This window comes from Cynoglossus semilaevis, chromosome 1 (genome assembly GCF_000523025.1).
Source record: "Cynoglossus semilaevis isolate Cse_v1.0 chromosome 1, Cse_v1.0, whole genome shotgun sequence".
NCBI lineage: Eukaryota > Metazoa > Chordata > Actinopteri > Pleuronectiformes > Cynoglossidae > Cynoglossus > Cynoglossus semilaevis.
The window spans coordinates 6,133,796-6,153,655 of record NC_024307.1 but is presented as its reverse complement, the minus strand read 5'-3'; the positions used below and the strand labels follow the sequence as shown (position 1 = coordinate 6,153,655).

The window sequence follows — 19,860 nt, the reverse complement described above, 5'->3', positions numbered from 1 at the left end:
GGCTTCAAAGGAGGAAGCAGAGAAAAACATCTGGGAGCCAAAAGCCGTCTCACCGGGGAATAAGGAAGAACAGGAATCAGACGTGCTGAGTCGGATAGACTGGTATTTATGATAGATGAAGGTGACAGTGATCACCGTGTCTGCTCCGCATTTACAGTAGGTCCAGTCAGAAATTAAAAAAACAGAGCACAAGGAATGTGACTCTGACATCTTAGGATGTGGACATGAAATTGAATTAATTATGCCTAGAACGGAGGGACGGAACAGTTTATCAGCCTCAGTTGCCACAGCTGCAGCACACGGAGATTAGAAACGCTGCCCGGAAAGAGACGTTTTCTATCTTTTAATGTCTATCTACAGCAAATGGGCGTTGCCACGAGCCGCTGCTGTTTGTCAAACCTACCACAGCTTTGGTTGGACGATTCGTTTCCTCACTTATTTGAGGCCACATTGCCTCATTCTGCCCACACGGTGGGTGGCACTCACACCAGGCTCCCATCCCCAAGATGAATGTGTTTTCACTGCACTGCTTTCTGCAAATAGCTTCAATTTTTTTATGTCCTTGTGTAAAGACAAATCACGCAGCCAAAGAAGGAGACTGGGAGCCTAATGGTGGCTGGTAACAGCATCGAGGACGTGAGACCACCAAGTGAGCTCGATGACATAAGCAAAAGAAAAACTACAAGAAAATGATGTGTAATAAATGAAATATTGCATTTAGCTCGAACGAACACCTGCTCAGATTTTGTAGCTTTAGTTTGTAGCTGACCTGGTTTAGTCGGACACTTCTGGCACTTGTGCAGACCCCAGGAGGCGCCCACGCTTCCGCAGCAATCATCCTGTTTGGTCAGGCCTGGCAGAGGTTTGCCACACTACAACAACAACACAAGTCTGTGTTACATCAAAGAAACAGGTTTTAACAAGTTCTGTGTTTGTACATGCTTGTTTGTGCGTATCTCCGTGCATGTGCCAGGGCTGGATTCATGCGTTTGTGCTACGCTTCAGATAATGCCAATCTACAACGAGGCAAACAGATACAGCTGAAACTAGTTACTGACAAACACGGAAATACTCAACACTAGGAAAAATGATAAGCCTCCTGGCATCGTATTAGGCTAACGTTTAGGCCAGTCGTTAGCTAGGATTCCTGTTGGAATCTCTTCTGTCTGAATGAAAAAAAGGATCCAAAGTTAAATCCCGTTGAAGACAAAAATGCCTGGCAGAAGAAGAGACAAAACGGTAAACTTAAATGTTTGTATAAACACCCTTTTCAGGGTAACTTGTGTCGGGATTAGGATACATCAGTGGAAGGTTTCAATTCTGTCTTTCCCAGAATCTGTGAGAAAATCAGCCAAATGAAAACAACACTGAGAAACAATATGTTACTGTTTCTCAGTGTAAACACTTGGACTAAAGCTGACTTATATATTTACCCCAGAATGCTACCTTCTCTGCTACGCTAAGTCTGTGCTTGTCCACAGCTGTGTTACACATCAGAGAATGGCCGGACTAGTTTAGGAGCGGTTTTAAATTGTGTCAGAGAATGACTAGTTTAGGAGCGGTTTTAAATTGTCGTTAAACTGATGTACTGATCTGAAGACTGGTTTATGGTTTACTGGAGTTAGCGTGGCTAGACAACACACTACAGAACTTTAGTTTTGTACTGAGAAATCTCTGTTTTGTTGGGTTCTTTTTTTTACCATCAGGATTTACCTCTTAGCCCCCAGTTACTGACAAACACCCCAGAACACCTCACCTGTTTCTCCTCGCTTTTTTTTACCCTCAGGATTTATTTCTTAGCCCAGAACACCTCACCTGTTTCTCCTCGACAGCAGGTGTCAGTTAAAACGCCCGATTACAGTCAACAAAACAGGTGGTGTTCTAGCTGCTGTAAACCTCACTCTGGCTAATCTTATAAACTGTTGCTAAAAGCATTTAACCATTGTTACGCTAAACATAATTTCTTTTAAAAAACACACTCTAGCTCAAAATTTGTATAAGTTAGGATCCTTGTGAAAGGTTGTATGTCCAGAGTGGCTACAGATGCTGTAACACAAATCCCTGCCGTGGGCCTGTTTCCTGTTTGAGACTGCGGAGGTGAAGTTAAATATACATAATGATACCTGAGGCCAAAGGATATTTTCAACCACTGGTTTCCATGTGTCTGACAGGTGGTGCGGGAGAGCTGGTGATGACAGCTTACTGTGTTCACAGCATACCTGGCCATCTACTGTTTCCTGAAAGCATCTTCCCACATGTCCGTTCTGACGGGGCTGCAGTCTGGTGTGGCTGTTGCCGTTCTCGTTCCCGGTGAAGTGCAGTTGTCTGCCGTTGAGCTCAATGGTGGCTTCGTGTCCATTACCGGGCTGGGAGCGTTGCTGGACGGAATGTGCGCCCTCTGGGATGGCCAGTCTGTGACCCGGCTGCACTCGAGCTACCTGGTGGATCTCAATCTCAGCCTCGGGTGGATGCTGTATGTGGACATTCACCAAGGACGGGTGGAGGGACACTGCACATGGAACGACACAGCACATCCAGCATAGTCAACTGTCAGTCTAACAGTGGAGTCAGCAGCAGCTGACATCAACTCCATCAACATGTTTTCAGTGTCTTCCAGGCCAATAAATATATTTAAAGACAAACACAACAAAGGCAATAAGAGTCTCTGGCTCAAATTAAATCTTCCTCAAGCCATAAAACAGGTTTACCAAGGATTTAGGACGATGTTGCAGTGAGGAGAATGAGTTTCTTTGTCCTACTGACAGAGGGGAAACATCTATCTTCGGGGAGTGCCAGGGTTTTTTCCCAGAATCCTGACCAACTTTCATGATTCATAGTCTTACACACCAAACGGCAGCAAGAGTCCAAAAAGAAGAACTCGGCCTTATCAAGATTCCTGAACACGAAACATCGTAGAAACATGTAGGACAGAAGGCTAATTTCTCTGCGGTGATATAACAACACAGGCATCAGACTTTTCCCCCTTAATAATATTCAAAATAAGGGATGGAAGACTTCGGAATAGAATTTAAATAATCGAAGACGGCACTTCTGCTTTTACTTAGACAGAGCGAGCTGCTCAGAGAGACACGAGGAGGAAATAAAAAAATAACACCAAAGGAGAAGGAAAGAGAAATACACAAGACTTTCTTTTTTTATATTGGCTATTATCATTTCATGCTGTCGCTCTGCTCTGGTTCTAATTTTCACCCCTGTTTGATGAAAGCAGTATTGTGTGAACAATATGAGGACTTCCACTGAGTCATACAGTGCAATACAAGGTCCACTTGGAATCAAATTTGAACTTTATTCCTTACCCAAAAACATGGAACGTTGTAAGTGTTTGATTGGCCCTGGATTTCAACATCATCCAATACAAAACCAACAATAACACAGAAAGAAGAATTTTGGGACGATCCTCGAGAAACATGGAAAAATATGAAACAAGCCCAAGTCAAAAGGTATATGACGGTGATTATCAACACGTGGCCCACAGGCCAAATCTGGCCCAAACAATCATCCAATCTGGCCCCTGATTGGACTCCAAAAAGGTGCTTGTCCAGATAAATACTGTCCCTCTGAAGGCCCCTGACTGGACTCCAAAAAGGTCCTTGTCCAGATAAATACTGTCCCTCTGATAAAGTTACTGACCTGGTTATATGTAATACATTCAATGTTTATTATATGTACATTTTCCAGTATCAAGTCTCTTAGTGTTTTATAACGAAGAACATTTTTATCGTCATGTGCCAGTCCTGTTGTTACCTTGCTGATTGGACAGTGGAAGTGTGTACATTGAGTGGGAGCTGGGTCCAGTATGGCTGGGGTCCTTGTGACTGTGAGGACTTGTCCTTGCTGGAACTGGTACTGGTAGGTGGCAAAACTTCCCTGTGGAGTTTGACGGACACCAGCAGACATCCCTGCCGATGCATCGGCCTCCGTTGAGACATGGAATCTGGCAGAAGACTGAAGGAAAAACAAAAAGGGCAGAATGAGGATGAAGGATGAATTTAGGTAAAACTCTAAAAACAAAGATCGTTACAAAACAAGTACGATTTACAGGAGAGACAGAGAGCACAGACCAAATGGTCCAACTTGGCAACAGGGCTGATGCCAATGTAGTAACCTACATAACTGGGTCAGTTTACATCAGGAGATTCACTCTGACTCCACCTCTGCATCATGGATGCAAAAACGAAAACATTTCACACAACTGTGACGAACAAGAAAATGAACAACTCTCGAGCACAAAAGATGTTAAAATGAAACGCTGCACTTTTCCAGCTCGGCAATTTCACACACCACAAGATAGCTGGATGGTCAGCGGGTCCAGGACTGTGGTATGAAAGATGATACCAGTGATGGAAATTTGCTGTGAGATGTGTCGTCCCTGACTCATTCGGTCAGACAGTAAACACTCAAACAGGGAACAGACACTGGACAACATCAATGGCATGCTGGAAATGAGTGGTCTGTCACATGACATTAACAGCAGTGTGACTGGAGAAGGACGAGAGGGAGGGTTGGAATAACCATAAAACAATAACAGATAGGGAATGAAAGGGATTAGAGGAGAATGTTGAAAACAAAACTGAAAAGGGATTAAAGACAGTCGTGACGAGAAAGAGGGGGAGACAGCGATTTGGAAAGGCAGAGAAGACCATTCAGAGACACTCTGCTTTGGTGGACAGGCGTTGTTAAAAGTGTTACCAGCTCACCGCTGTAACATCCTGTCAGTGATGGTTGCAGGACTGCACAGGTCAAAAACTATTTTAAGATCGCCTCACTGCCTCTGTCTGCCTCATTAACAACCCCCAACAACCAAATAAACACACACACACACACGCGCGAGTCCTTTAATAAACCGACCTCAGCCCAACCTAATATCAGGCTTTAAAATAAGAGCTGTACACAGGGTGTGTATCAGGGAAAGCTGTTATAATTACCCGGCCTGATGTTACCGCACAGCACGAGATAGCTGTAAGTTGTCCACTTGACATTCTTTGGCCAACACGCACGCCCAGGAAATAACAGGACGCGAAGCTACATGGGAAGCAATCTCTTTTTAACACGCTCTTTAACACTTGCTTTGACACAATAAAGGCCGATTTCTAGATAATAAAAAGAGAACATAAAAACAAACTGCAGCCTAGGACCAAGTGGAAGTGCCAGGAATGTAATCTTGCAGATATCCTCTGCCAGGAACACTCAAGTGTTTGTAATATCAGAGCCACGTGCCAAAAACTGTTAATAGACAGTTATGAGGTCAAAATGTTTAGAGGTTTTTTGTTTTGTTTTGTTTTTATTTTATCTATTTGTCAGGTATTGAGCTGTGTTATATATCTCCTAATCTGACTTTCTTTAACCCCCGTTATTGAACAATTTGGAAATGAGCTCAGGCTTCTTGACACAGGTTCTCCTGGAGCGATATCTGATTTTAGTGTTCCTCCCGAAACTGAAAGAACATTGGAAAGGAACTCAATTCCAGTCAAGAGACCAGGCATGGAATCAGGATGTGATCTGGTGAGGGGGGTGAGAGGGGGGGGTAATTTGGTCACACTATTGCAAGACTGATTTTTGTCATCGTACATATATACATAGAATACAAACCCAATTCTTACTTATTCATGTTTTATTGACATTCTTTTGTTCGTATGAGTTCGTATCATTTGTCTGGACTGTTCCTGTACTGCATGGATCATAATAAACACTCTTTTCAATAGAAGACAAATCTGGACTGCAGGCAAACCAGTCAAGCCCACAGACTTACTATCTATCAAACAGCATATTTCCTGAATAATAAAATATAGAACAGCTGCTAGAGATGAATCTTGGTGATTTACCTTCGTATCTACTGCATGTACTGTACACTGTCTATGCCATTTCCTGTATTGTTTTAGCCTAAATAATTACAGTCCAAAAGTAAAGTAAAGTACAGGACTGGATTTTCTTTCCATTGTTGATGGAATGTTAAACCTGACGTCCAGTTTTTAAAAAACAAACGTAGACTCTGCCCAACAGTCTGCAGCAGCAGACTGAGTTAGCTCATTTAGCCATTAGCCCCTACTGCTATGTTTATCCCAATAACACAATGGTTTCTAATGCAGTCTTGCTCACAGCACAATTAGCTTTAACTTTAACAGCCTCTGATTGCCTCTCTCTCAGTAATTAGGAAACATTGTGTTTGAAAGGTTAGTGATGGGCTGTTGTGTATGCTTAAACAAACAGACTTTGGTGTCGATGACATCACTGGTAAAATATTGACATCATGTATTTATCTGCCTGATAAATATTTCTAAGTGCATTTCTCAACAAGGTATTTAGTTTATAGCTCCTTTTTTTTTTTACAGTGGAACAGCTTTTCTTAAGAAGGTTTGTATGTGTGTGGTATGACCTGCACTTATAATCCACGAGTATTAATTAGTTTGCGCTGCTGCTGGACCTTTGATACGTGAAACATACAGGGCTCTGACCTTAACCTTGGCACTGACGGCCAATCTCTTCCCATGAACACTCCTGTGTGAATTTGGAGCAAAGCCCCCGGATAAATGGCAGGTTTAATGTAATCCCTGAAAAATCCTATTCACGCTGCTACTCTTTCTTCCTCCTTCACTCCCTCACTCCCAGGGAGCACACTAAATAGTTAACGGCAAGGCCAGCCATGAGGCACAAACCGCAAGGAGATGGGACTAAACGTAAGCGTTGGACCACCACGTGTGTTTGTGCACGAGGGGAGATTAGTCTCCTTTTACAGAGCCTGCTTTTAATCTGCACTCCTCTCCCCCCGTCTCTCCCACTTTCCATGTCTCTCTTTCTTATTGACAGTGAGAGTTTTTTAGCGCTGCTTTCAGCCTTAATCTCTAGCACTCTGCCTCCGCTGTGAGCTTGGGTATTCAGAGGAGGCAGCATGCCACTGGGAACCCATTTTGTAAAGCTCACCCCATAAAAAAGGAAATGAAAAACTACAATGGAAACATGGGAAAAGTGTGTAAAATTCAGAACAAAAAAGCAAGGAAGACAATAAAGGAGTGAAGGAGAAATGTGAGCAATAAGAAAGGAGCAGACGAGAAAGAACAGCCAGGCCCAGATTTGCACTCACAGAGTCTGAAGCCCTGGTTCTGCTGCTGCTGCTGCTGCTGCTGCTGCTGCTGCGAGGTCTCACTGTAAACCGTAGTGATGTCTCCCTTCTCACAACTGTTGTAGCAGCGGCCGCCACTGCATACCCGGCGGCACTTCATAGGTGTGAAGACGATCTTTATGCGGTCCAGGTTGGACGTGAGGTTGGCCCCTGGAAAACAGACACACACCTGCGTGAGAAGAAGCAGCAGCAGAGAACGGCTGGAGTCGAGCTGCATCCTTTCTCCGTCAGCCTGAGTGTGACACAATCTCCATCTGGGCAAAGGGAGGTTTATAAGTGTGCGAGGGTGTGTGCTGATGACTGGCCAGTAGCTTGCTGTAGCCCTGTGAGTGATGTGGATGTATCACAGGCCAACAAATGGATGAGAGGATAACATTAGCCATTGGGCCGACCTCCAATCACTTTATCTTTGGGACAAGGTGTTTTGGATATGTGTGTTTGTGAGAGAAGATGAGAAACGTACAAGTGAAAGTGAACATTGCGTAATGGTGGGCAGGCGTTCAACAGCCGTTGCCCTGGTGGCGGCCTAAAAACAAGAGACGTGAACAGTTGACAGCTGTGTACTGAAAGCTGGAAAGTGTGTCCGAGCGAAATGACGTTGTAAAAGTAGGTCAGACTTTTGAGGAGCTCACAAGTGTGCAGCTGCGTGTAAACACACAAACAAACAAAATTGCACTTTGTCTCCTCTAGAAACACAGACACAAACACAGCAACGTGCTGCATGTCCCTCAGATGCAGCGTGAAACATCTGTTCGGTGATAGGCAGACCAACGATGAGGAGTGATGACAGGACTGGACAATGGGAAATAAGTAATGTAGCCACAGAAACACTGCAGGGATTTATTCAAGATATTGGACTCAATCACCTGCTTTGTCTCTATTTTAAATGTAGTAAATATGAACTAATAAAAGGATTAGTAGGATGAATACATGAATAATAATAATAATAATAATAATAATAATAATAACCCCCTTTGTCACTTTTGAGTGTCACATTTTTACTGCTGTGTTCCTCAGCAGAGATACTTCACTACCTTGTTTCACGGTTTTTTTTTACTTCTAAATAGAAAATGTTGTTTAACAAACCAGGTTAGCGGCAGTAAAGTAACACAAAACCAGATTATTTTCAGCTAATATGTACGCTAATATTAGCTGCGGCTAGCGAAATCTAAACCTAGTTTAGCGAAAGCTAAACCTAGCTTAGCGAAAGCTAAACCTAGCTTAGCGAAAGCTAATCTTTGTTTAGCGAAGGCTAATCTTTGTTTAGCGAAGGCTAAAATTAGTTTAGCGAAAGCTAAACCTAGCTTAGCGAAAGCTAATCTTTGTTTAGCGAAGGCTAATCTTTGTTTAGCGAAGGCTAAAATTAGTTTAGCGAAAGCTAAACCTAGCTTAGCGAAAACTAATCTTAGTTTAGCGAAAGCTAAACTGAGTTTAGCGAAAGCTAAACCTATTTTAGTGAAAACTAATATTAGTTTAGCGAAAGCTAATCTTATCTTAGCGAAAGTTAATCTTAGCTGTAGGAGGAAATTCATTATTAGTTTAGCGAAAGCTAATCTTAGCTTAGCGAAAGCTAATCTTAGCTGTAGGAGGAAATTCATTTTAGAGTACTTACTCAGTGTAGGTACAAGGTTTCTGAGGGTTTTTTGTATGAATAGTAGCAAATCAGATTTTTCTCACGTCACAGTTGTATGTGTACAGCTCTACAGAATGTTACTGAGCTTATGGCCAATCAGTGCCTCACTCAGGGGAACAGAGTTGGTAATGTTTGAAAATGAAAATAAGAAAATAAGACAGAGAACTGTTACATAGTTTATATGGAAGATGGATTAAACATTTACAGATTGGCCAGATAAGCATATATTCTGGTTATTTTGTGGCAATGTTCACACGCATAATTAAGGTCACATCTTGTTATTTGATATTTTGTAACTTTCCTCCTTCAAGCTCCATCGTTTTATCTTATCTTTTAATTTTCCCCAATTAAATCAATTTATCAATAACTGTTCTGTAAGTACAGATGGAATACTTCTGGACTTCCTCGGCCTTCACTGAGGGCTAGATTCATCTTTACCAATTATACCCCGATCGTGACTTAATGTGTGTTTAGTTTGGAATTAACAACTTATGAACTTCTGGGATAATGTTTAGACTTTGGATGTAGCGACAGGTGACAGGTGTTCTTACCTGCTGGATAGAGGGCACTGTTGAGCTGGTTGTCACTTGAGGGTCTGTGACCATTAAAGCTGTGCATTGTGTTTTGTCCACTTCTGTGTCCATTCCAGTTTCTCTGCTCACTGCCGCGGCTGTTGTAGCTGTTCCCACTGGGTAGAGCGTTGGAGGTGATCGGCCCAGATGACGACGGGTAACGTTTTACAGTGCGAGAAGTCCCCGTCTGCTGAGGGGAGGTGTCAGGGGGTCCCCGTCTCACTTGAGTCCTGCCGGTCACATTATTGCAACATCGTAAACATATGACCTCAGATAAAGACACTCGCAAGACACTCCCATAATTGACAATTATTATTCAGCATGAAATCCATTAGAAAATTATATCCCCGAGCGACAAACATGCCATCTTAGGTCATAGTTGGAGATAATTGTTTTCATGCATAAGACACAACAAACTGTAATAACATTGTTTCACTTAAATAAATAAAACCCATATAATTCTTTCGGCACAGATGGCTTTTCCACATCTGTTGTAAGTCAGGGAAACATGACCCTTGAAGATTCACTTAAACATTAAAGACATTTGAGAGAGAACAGTTTTCATCACTGATTAACCAGAGGAAGAAAAAAGTATCACAAAACAAGGGATTTGGACTCAAATCTCCCTGTGTGTCTGTTTCGAACCATTTCTGTCTGCATGACTAGTTTATGGACACTGTCTTCTGACTGTTGCCACAGAAAAACAGAAAAATACTCATGACTGCAGTTTGTTTGGAGGAAATATTTAAAACTGGGTTGAAAGAATAAATCTTAGCCAGTAAAGACTGGCTTATTGATGTCAGAAAATCAATGGATCTTCATATTCATATCAGGTCATATTTAAATATAGAAAGTAACACAAGATTTTAAAAAAAAAAAGATTTTAACATTATCACCATTTATACCAATATCGTATTGTCCCATTATTGTATTTTTTGCTGTTGGCAAGCAAGAAAGAAATAAGGTACAATTGGATTAATCTGGATTTTTGTAAACCTTAACAGCTCTGTACTATGTTTACATTTATGCATTTAGCAGACGCTTTTATCCAAAGTGACTTATAAGAGCAGAATTAACAGTCAAGCTACAGGATAGCAGGAACTCTTGAAAAGAAGACTGCCATTGAGTAAAGTGGGACTTCTTAACTGGAGTGGAGATAAAAGCAGATGGAGAAGGGAAGTACTAGGACAAGAAGTGTTCTCTAAATGCCACCAGCGTGGAACGATCCATGAAAAGCCTGAGCCTGGATTGTCTTGTACGACGTACAAGGCACAGCCAGTTGAGCGGGGTGGTCGTGGTCGTAACATAAACCTTTATTAGGGCGCTTAAGTAGACTGGATCGGACCCATAAAGCACCTTGTAGGCTAGCTATGCACTACCTTTGTAATGATTGGTCGATGAGATGCATTAACAACATTGCTTCTTTAGAAACAGTCATGTCAGTTTGGTCCAACCATGCAATAAGGGTCAGTAGCCACATGATACCCATGAACCACAGGTTGCAAACCGAGTCATTGACGGTGTGAGGGTCTTTTCAAAAGCACTTCCTCATTCACGGATTCCTCCTTTCCGACAGTTGCCCTCGATCTACCTATTTTTGGAAAAGATGACCTACACAGACGCTCCTTTCAGACATATTTTAAAACCGAATCATTGTGCGATTATCGTCTTTGTTTCAACTCGATGTCATCATAAACAACCACTAATGTAGGTTGGCTGACGTAGATCAAAGCTGCTTATAAACCAGCTGTCTGCTACCATTTGTCTTGCCAACCATTAAAAATTATTTTTCCTCTCAGACAGGGATTCACCTCCACTGATAACATCTGGAGCGCACTCATCTGCCGTGGCAGACGCTCAACAGAGCAAGGCAGAGATGAACAAAGTTGACGGAGATCAGAAGAAACAGACACCCACGGAGCACCTGTGGCCCTGTGAGGTAACTGTGGCTTTAATCAAACCACAAAAACCCTACATTAGCATTTCATTCATGTGGTTTCTGGCCACACACCCTGTATTTATACTGTGTATAATCAGCTGTACTAACGTATAGTCGCACAACAATAATCAGGTAAACAGGAACACGTGTGCATATTATTGAGCACAGAGCTCGCATCCACAAACACACACACACACACACACACACACACCCTGTCTGAGACGCAGCTCCACCCTCCACATATCTCCTCCCCTCAAAGAGCAAACGCCACATTCCGGCTGCCATTGGAAATGGGACACCGAATAAAAGAGTGGAACAGAAGACAAATGTTTAATAGTGGTAACGCTCACGTCATGCTTTTCGAAAGACTACTCTAACGCACAGCTGGTGACCCCGATCCTTAATCAAAGGGGCGAGTCCCAGCAATGTCACAGGGAAACAAGAGGTGCTTGTGTCTGTCTGGTAAGGACAAACAGGAGGAGGCTGCTCTGCTAAACACAAGCTGCACTGTCTACTTCAAATGATGGATGGTGTATTTTTCCATCACCGTGAGCGACACCTGGCCTGCAAGCATCACACCTCACACCCTCCAACCCCTCCGCCCCTCACATCGGCCAGATGTTTCTCCATCCATCTCTGGTTTGAACGGCAGAGCGACTGACTGACCCAGCATGAGCTCAGCGCTCCTGCAAATCAGGAGGGCAGCAGAGGGCGAGCACAATTAACTCTGAATGTTTGATGTCATCATTACGAACTTCAAGGTCCCTTCCATCCGAGGAGGAAACATCCCCAGTGTCTTGTTCTGCATGACTTGAAGGCAATTTTGAAGAAAACAGGTGGACGTTAGTCTACACACACACATCTACGCTCTAAAAATCCATCATCGTATCGATGCTCGTTGGTTTCCGTATTTTGCACCGTGACGTCTGTGGAGTCTGATCACTGCTAGGAATCGCTCCAGCCACCCCCGCCCCTCACCCCGCGACCTTGACAATTAGCAGACGAATAAAAGTAAAAGTCATAAGTCATCTTTTGTCATGCTGATTTGATCAGGAAGATTCACATTCGGAGCATAACGTGAGGTGAGTTAAGAGCTCGACATGTGTTCGATCAACTTGGGAACATGTGCCGTATAATTATATTCAAAGAGGGGAAAAAAGGGGTTACAGTAAAGGCCTCCGATAAATCTCCGTCCAAAGGCTTGATCAAAGCGTCAGCTTATATTCGATATCGGAGGAGGCCTCCACCTCACACATAAAGACGCTGGCGTTGTCTACTCTCGCTCATCATTATTCATTTCACATGTATGGAAAGCAATTGGAAATAATTCCTCATCACATTTGTGGAAATTACAAATCAAAGTTATGGCCAACTGTGTGTGTGTGTGTGTTTGAAACGTCCAACGAATTCATAGAAAATTAACTTGGCAGAAATTCTCTTTCTAGGTATCTTTGAACTGCGGGCGGCAGTACTGCGTGTGGATATTCGTCCTGGAGTAGAAATGACAGGAAGTTTGAACGACAGCCGAGCCTCTTGATGCTGATGAGATGGAGATGAGGCTGTTTTGGAGCACAAACAACGCAGAGTCGAAAACACAACCCAGGACTGAGATGGAAAATGTCTGTCTAATCTCCCGAATCCTGCTGACGCTGTACTTCAACGCTGTTGTTCACAGAACCTGGTCAATTTTAATGTCAAGTAAAATCGAAGGTGGACTGTGAGTTCCTAGAGGACTGTGGTGTTATGTGGAGAAATTTGGGTGTGTGGCCGTGTATGACGTCAAGATGACACAGTTACAATTTGTGAAACAGAACTCCCTAGGTGCTCATTTAGTCCAATTCTTATTATGACACTACTGTGAATTATTAATAAAAAATGTGTCCTCTGACCAACTGATACATCGACGTCCTGGTCCAATTCTTATTATGACACTACAAAATTATTACAAAAAACAGGGTTAAAAAAAATAAGAATTATTAATAAAAAATGTGTGCTCTGACCAACTGATACATCGACGTCCTCTACATCAGCTTTTTCCAACCTTTCTCGAGCCGGGGCACATATTTGACATGACAAAAATCCCATGACACACCACCAAACAAAGAATGTCACAAAAAGTCTCTGTCATGAAAAAAAATTATCTTCTAGTTTACAAATGACTCACAGTTTACTGACTCAAATCCCGGTCCTGTTTAGTTGAACACAACACTTTTTTCCTTGCAGGAATTGAAGAAAGACAAACACAAAGACCATCTTCAACAGCTCTGAGTTTTCGTTCTCTTTTTTTAGTGAAATAGTCATCTTCTTCCGCCAAGTGGAAGAAAGTGGAGTTTTAATTAATATTAATTGCTGTAAATAAATAATTATTTCAAACCAATTAACTGAAATTTCATGATGTACATAATGCGAAAAAAAAATCAAAATCTTTTTATCGTGTGCAATAAATATATTGAGTGTTAATGAGTCAAATAATAGTGATTTTAATAATGACCAGAATAATCATGAATTTCTTAACCATATTAGAGCATTGTTTCCCAAAGACTGGGTCGCAGGCCCTCAGGAGGGGCGCAAGAGATTTTTTTTGGGTCGTCTCTGATCATCTTTCTCAGAAGTTTACGAATAATGTCTATTGACTTGGGTCGCGAAGGTTTGTGACTTTTAAAATATGGGTCCCCAGAAAAAAAACTTTGGGAAACACTGTATTAGAGCCCTAACTTCCCATCATCCTCTTGGTACATTTCTGTGAGCCGCTCACTGAGAATCACGTCTCCCTCAGATACAGACGGTGAAACTCAGTATTTATCTGTCGATTCTGTTCACCCCAAACATCCACACACTCACACCCTGCACTGACCCAGATCTTCTCAAAGTGTTTACATCTCAAACCATTTGCGTAGCCCACTCGGCATGACGAGGCCCTTACTGTGTTTATGTGAAGCCCTGCACAGAAATGTATGGGCCACAGCTGACTCACTCGCTCACAGTGAAGTCTGTGAGGTGATTTCATTGTCTTCTCTCTCTATAAATCTTCATAAAAAAACAAAACGCATTTGTCAGTGGATGCAGTTAAGGCAGATAACCTAGTTTTTACTAACCTCTGGATGCCAAGTGGGCTGAAAGGCTCTTTTTTTTTTTTACAGGCTCTTGCAGCTCTCAGCATTAGTTCACATTGACAAAGTTCATTTTTCATTTTGATTTGTTTGAAAATACCAGGCTCTGAACCCACAACTAATGGCTTTGGCTTGTGGCAGCTAATGCAAAAATAGACTGATACGAAAAGTTTGTCTGGTGGTTGGCTGACGCATTTTGGCTTTGAACAAAGTGTCTAAACAAAAGAGTCTGACAGCAGACAGCAGTGTCTGAGCATCCCAGACTGGATCAGGCACAAAACTCGGCAGTTCCCAGTTTTGTCACTCCGGCCGGTCACAGATGACTTGTTTTGTACGAGACAGTGATGAGTGGCAAACCCCTGGAACCATAACTAGTCAACACAAGAGTCTCAGTATCTCGCAGAGGGAAAAACAAGTCGTTATTCTTTCTGGGTAAACAGAATGTTAAATTCTGACGTTCACCTCTTTCCAGAACAGCAACACGAGCCCTAAGGTCTTTATAACACACAAACTGCACATAATAAGGGCAATTTGAGGGCCACAGGGGAACTGAATAACGCTTAATGGTCAGCAGATGAAGCGTGAACTGAAGTTTACACACATTGATCACCTCCAAAGAAAGTGTAAATGTCTGTTGTTTATTCAACAGCTTGTGATTTGCTTTAGAAATCATCAAACTCAGAATTACAAAATTCCTAAATTTCCTGAAGGGAACTCCCGAAGAATTAATAAAGTTCTATCTATCTATCTATCTAGCTAGAAAAAACTTCATAAATTATGGAAGCCCACAGAAGAGACAAACTAGTGGGAAAAGAACCGGCTTGTTATCAGATGACTGCGGGTTTGAATCCCAACCAATGGCTGGCTGTGGTTTGATGAGCAAACATTAAATTTCCTTGTTTCCCCGGGCGTTCCTGAAAACACGTACTGATTCCCAAGAAAGGGTTGATGGGTCAAATCCAGATGACGATTTACACTGTGTATCTGTAGCGAGTGTGTTTTCCCAACAATATCACTGCGATCCACGCTAGCAGTGACTATCGGTGGCTAAAAGTACCAACATTTCTGGCATTTGTTCCATAGTGGTTCTATAGTGTAGCAGTTATCACACCTGCTCACACATCTGCCTTACACGCAGAAGGTCCTGGGTTGGAGCCCAAGGGAAACCACATCCTTGGTGCCTCCTAGAGGCAGCCTGTCGCAGCGCATCAATAAAGTATTGTTATTAATAATTATTAATTCAGGGCCTGCACTTTTTGTCAGAAACCTGAACTGTGATTTAAGACGTTTAAAGCAGAGGTCCTCTGTATGTAACACAGCAGACGAGGTCCTATTCTTAGATTTAGACTGTTCCTCACAGAGTGATAAAGCTGCATTTACAAGATTTGGATACGTGACAGTCGGCGAGTGACGTGTTTCAGCTCCACAGCAGATGCTGCTCCACACTTCACACACCAAAGCTGACGCAGGAGAACGGAGAGAGCCGGGTGTTGAACCTGGTCCCAGGGAATGTTATTCAAGACCATTAGCAAAGATGTACTAATTCACACTTGACTGTCGCTCGTGTTTTGCTATTCGAAGCCGTGCAGTGTTAGCAGTGGCCTGTGACGTCCGAAACATTGAGAACAATTTAGCTAAGAAAACAAGGTAGATTACTGAGATGCTGTCACAGGATAACTCCGGTTCCAAGTATGACTTGTTGCTTCATAATCTCATGTCGCAGTAATGTCACAGTTTTTATCTAATATTTAATTTGAAATCTGAATTACTAATTTTAAAATTATGGGTCTTTTTTTTTTTATTTGAGAAAGACGAAAAGGGACAAAGTTGAACGAAAATCTCTGCGGCCTGAAACATAACTAATCCTCTCTTACCCACCCAGTCAAACCATCTGCACCGTCAGTGGTCAAACCCTGTTGTGGTCACGCATGTCATTGCTCTGGATTTGTGCAGAACACCCTGGTTGATTCATCCCTCATCCTCAGAGTCCCTCTACGGCTCCTTCTATAAAACTTTCAGTTGAAGCTTAGCCTCATTTGCACACTGATGCTGTGCATTTCTCACAATAACAGCAAAGGCAAAGGCACGGTGGTAAAGTTTGTGTTTAGAAATAACTCAAGACAAGTCCCTACCCCATTAAAAGCTTACCCAAAATTATAGTTTTTGTAGACGGTGAACCTCCAACGTTGTGGTTTCCTTCTACATATTTTGTAGGAAAACAGTAGTTAGGTTTGTACCAGTAGAACGTGAAGTTAAAATGTCCGTGCAAAATCACATTTTTTAAAGTGAACTATTTCTCATTGTGACACAGCGCACAATGAAATGTGACCTCTGCATTTTACCCATCCCTTAAGTGAACACGGGGGCAGCTTAAGAAGCTTAAAGGGCAGTTTGTGTGGACGGTGCCTTGCTCAGAGCACCAGCTTAAAGGGCAGTTTGTATGGCCGGTGCCTTGCTCAGAGCACCTCGGTGGTAAAACTTGGCAGCTGTTGGATTTGAACATGAAACCTTCCGGACCCAAGTCCACTTCCTTAACCACCAGGCCAAATTCCTTCACATCTAATGCTCATCAACCGATCAACAATTTCATGAATTTATTAAAGTGCACAAACAAACTCAGTTTGGACGTCAGTCTTGGACGTCAGCAACATTACACATCAAAACATCAACCGATCAACAATTTCATGAATTTATTAAAGTGCACAAACAAACAAACTCAGTTCTGCTCTAGTCTTAGACGTCAGCAACATTACACATCAAAACAACCTCCTTATCACGAGACCATCAAAGTACATGACCTGAGGTCAAATGAATTGCAAACCAGTTCATCAGTTATGGAGGACACTGTCATTATGTTGTTTTGCTGTTAGCAGGCAAGCAGAAACAAGACACATTTATGTTACGTATAAAACAGATTGATCATTTGATTTTTGTTCAACAATACTGTGGTGTCCTATCTATCTGTCCGTCCATCCGTCCGTCCATCCATCCATCCATCCATCCATCCATCCATCCATCCATCCATCCACTTATATCAGGTTTTTTTGGTCCAGTAACAAACAGATCCGCTCTGGTTCAAACCCCTGCTCTAGACTCTTTTTTCGGACTAGAAGCCACTGTGGGTGATTTGGCAAGAAACATTTAAACACACAACTCCTCGTAAACCGGTCCACTGATGTCCTCATTTACTCTGCTCCCCTACTATGCTAAGGCTGAAGACTTGAAGGCACCGTCTCCACCTGAACATTTGGAAGCTTTAAACACCAAGTCATTCTTTACTGTGAGCTCTTTTGTTATTGTGCAACTTCAGCATTAATAAAAAAGTGAAATATGTGATATATCCCAAATATGTGTGTGCAAAGAAATACATATATCCAGATTTTATTTTCACTACTATACATGGCAGCCAAGTATTTATATCAACTAATCCCAAGAAGCGATAACAAGGTGTGAATGTCAGAATGAGCTCCAAGATACGTTAAAGTGTGAACATGTGTTATATGAAGCAAATAAAGGTTTCGGTTCGAGTTTCAGTTTGGTAGCAAACACAAGGCAACTGTTACACTCTCTGAACTCCATAACTCTGTTACACATTTTCTGACCTTTTTTAATTAATTACATTCATGGCGTTTGAATGGGGTTTTATGAAAATTCACCAACAGCAAACAAAAAGGGAAAAACTGAAGAAGAATTCTTCAGTGTAAGTTTTTTCAAACTGAGCTCTACATCTACCCCGTCTCACGCCTCTTCTCTGTGTTCCAGCTGAAGCCTCACTGTTTACACCACACTGTGTTCAGAGGTGGTCTCACCATAGTGTAGTTCACTTTTAAGAGGTTTGAGTGTGTTTGGCTCCTTAATCCAACTCCTTAATCTGAGTTTGTTGTTAGAGCTTAAAGAGTCCAAAGATGATAACACTCTTAGTTAGCAAAGTATTGAAACCAAAACTACGAGGTAGGAGTAACATTTATAAAAAAAAACTTCCAAGTGAAGGACATCTTATGTTCATGTGAAAAACCTGGGCCCGTTTAGTTGAACACAACATTGATATACTTGCAGGAATTGAAGAAAAACACTCATAAAACAGCTTCTTCAACAGCATTTTTTTCAAGGTTTGCTAGCCATCTGCTGCCACCTAGGGGAGTAGTATTTAATTGCATTGGCTGTCTCTGTCTCACAGATAAACAAAGACAATTTATTTGCAGTAAATAAATCCTTTTTTTTAACACAAATTTGTTGAATTTTTTTCATTTTCCATGGTATACCTGCGATCTCTAAGTGAAATTGGTTCATTTTCCATGGTATACCTGCGATCTTCAACTCATCTGTCTCCAACAGCGTGAGAGACAATGAATCTGCCCATCTTCTGCCTAGACGCATCTAAATGAAGGACGAGAAGAAAATGACCGCTTAAGAGCAGAAGCATCGCAGCAGATGATCCAGCTTAAAGAGAATTTAAACCTACACTGAAGCCAACCGCCCAATCCAGGTCTCTCTGAGATTATTCTGACATTTGGTAAAATGCTGCCAGTGGTACGAGCCGTCCGTCCAATAAACCTACGTCCCGTACTATAAACAAGAAATCACATGGAAAGACCAAGTCACAGGAACATGTGCAGCGCTTTAGCGTTAATCTCCTTTGTCCTTAAACAAGTTCTACATGCATGGGTGCATGTAGGCCAAACATCAGTGAGCAATTAAGACCTGGTTTTCCTTTGATGAAATCTCCACTCATTATGACTTGGATAATTGTGGGTCCTGGCAGAATATTTCCCCTTGTGAAACGCTGGGTGTGTCTGAGGCCTTATCAAGGTTTACCACAGAGGCTGGATTAAATCACGCTCCGCGTCTGGACAGCGGTGCGTTTATCCCCCCGTTAGAAGCAGCCGTCAGTAGCTTGTGTTAGAGAAATTACAGTGAGGCTGGTTCAGAAAGCTCTCGTCCGTCTCAGAGGATAAGGCTCTTAAGAAAGCAGCGACTCACGGAGAGTCAAATGCAAAAATAAGGTTTTCGTGTGAAACGTGTTTGGTCTGTTAAAGGGATCAAAGTGCTACACAAACAAATGAAGAGATGTGACTTTATAGACATAACAGCCTCACCCACGGCTGGCATGAAATGGATGTGAGGTTGAATGTGACCACAGTGAGGGGTTTTTTGAACACAATGAAAACATATGACGACGGCTGTCTCCTGCATTGGCGAGCAAAAATATGTTGTTTTTTACATTTTCTGTTTCGTCAGCGTTTGCTACCTGTCTGTTTTCACCTCCGCGTTTGTGACGTGACGTCTGTTTTCACCTCAGCGTTTACGAGGTGAGGCCTGATGGAACCGCAGCCATGTGGTCGCTGTGGTTCCGGGTCTGGAATTAAGCTCCTGGAGATGCTGGAGACCAGAAAGGCCACTCAATACTCTCTGGTCAATCATAGTTGCTCTGATCATTCCTTTAGAAAGAAATGCTTAAAGACAGGTCA

General features: G+C 42.3%; 1 protein-coding gene across 1 annotated transcript in view; it reads right to left on the bottom strand.

Moving 5' to 3' along the window:
* Nucleotides 1-19,860, bottom strand: part of LOC103376657 (latent-transforming growth factor beta-binding protein 2) — a 114,102-nt gene that overhangs the window by 61,443 nt on the left and 32,799 nt on the right. Inside the window, exons 4-8 of the mRNA XM_025056850.1 lie at nucleotides 9,323-9,573; nucleotides 7,100-7,288; nucleotides 3,766-3,966; nucleotides 2,220-2,509; nucleotides 770-872 (exon numbers count right to left, since the gene is read on the bottom strand). Of these exons, the coding sequence (XP_024912618.1) occupies nucleotides 770-872; nucleotides 2,220-2,509; nucleotides 3,766-3,966; nucleotides 7,100-7,288; nucleotides 9,323-9,573 (1,034 nt within the window). The remainder of the gene's footprint in view (nucleotides 1-769; nucleotides 873-2,219; nucleotides 2,510-3,765; nucleotides 3,967-7,099; nucleotides 7,289-9,322; nucleotides 9,574-19,860) is intronic.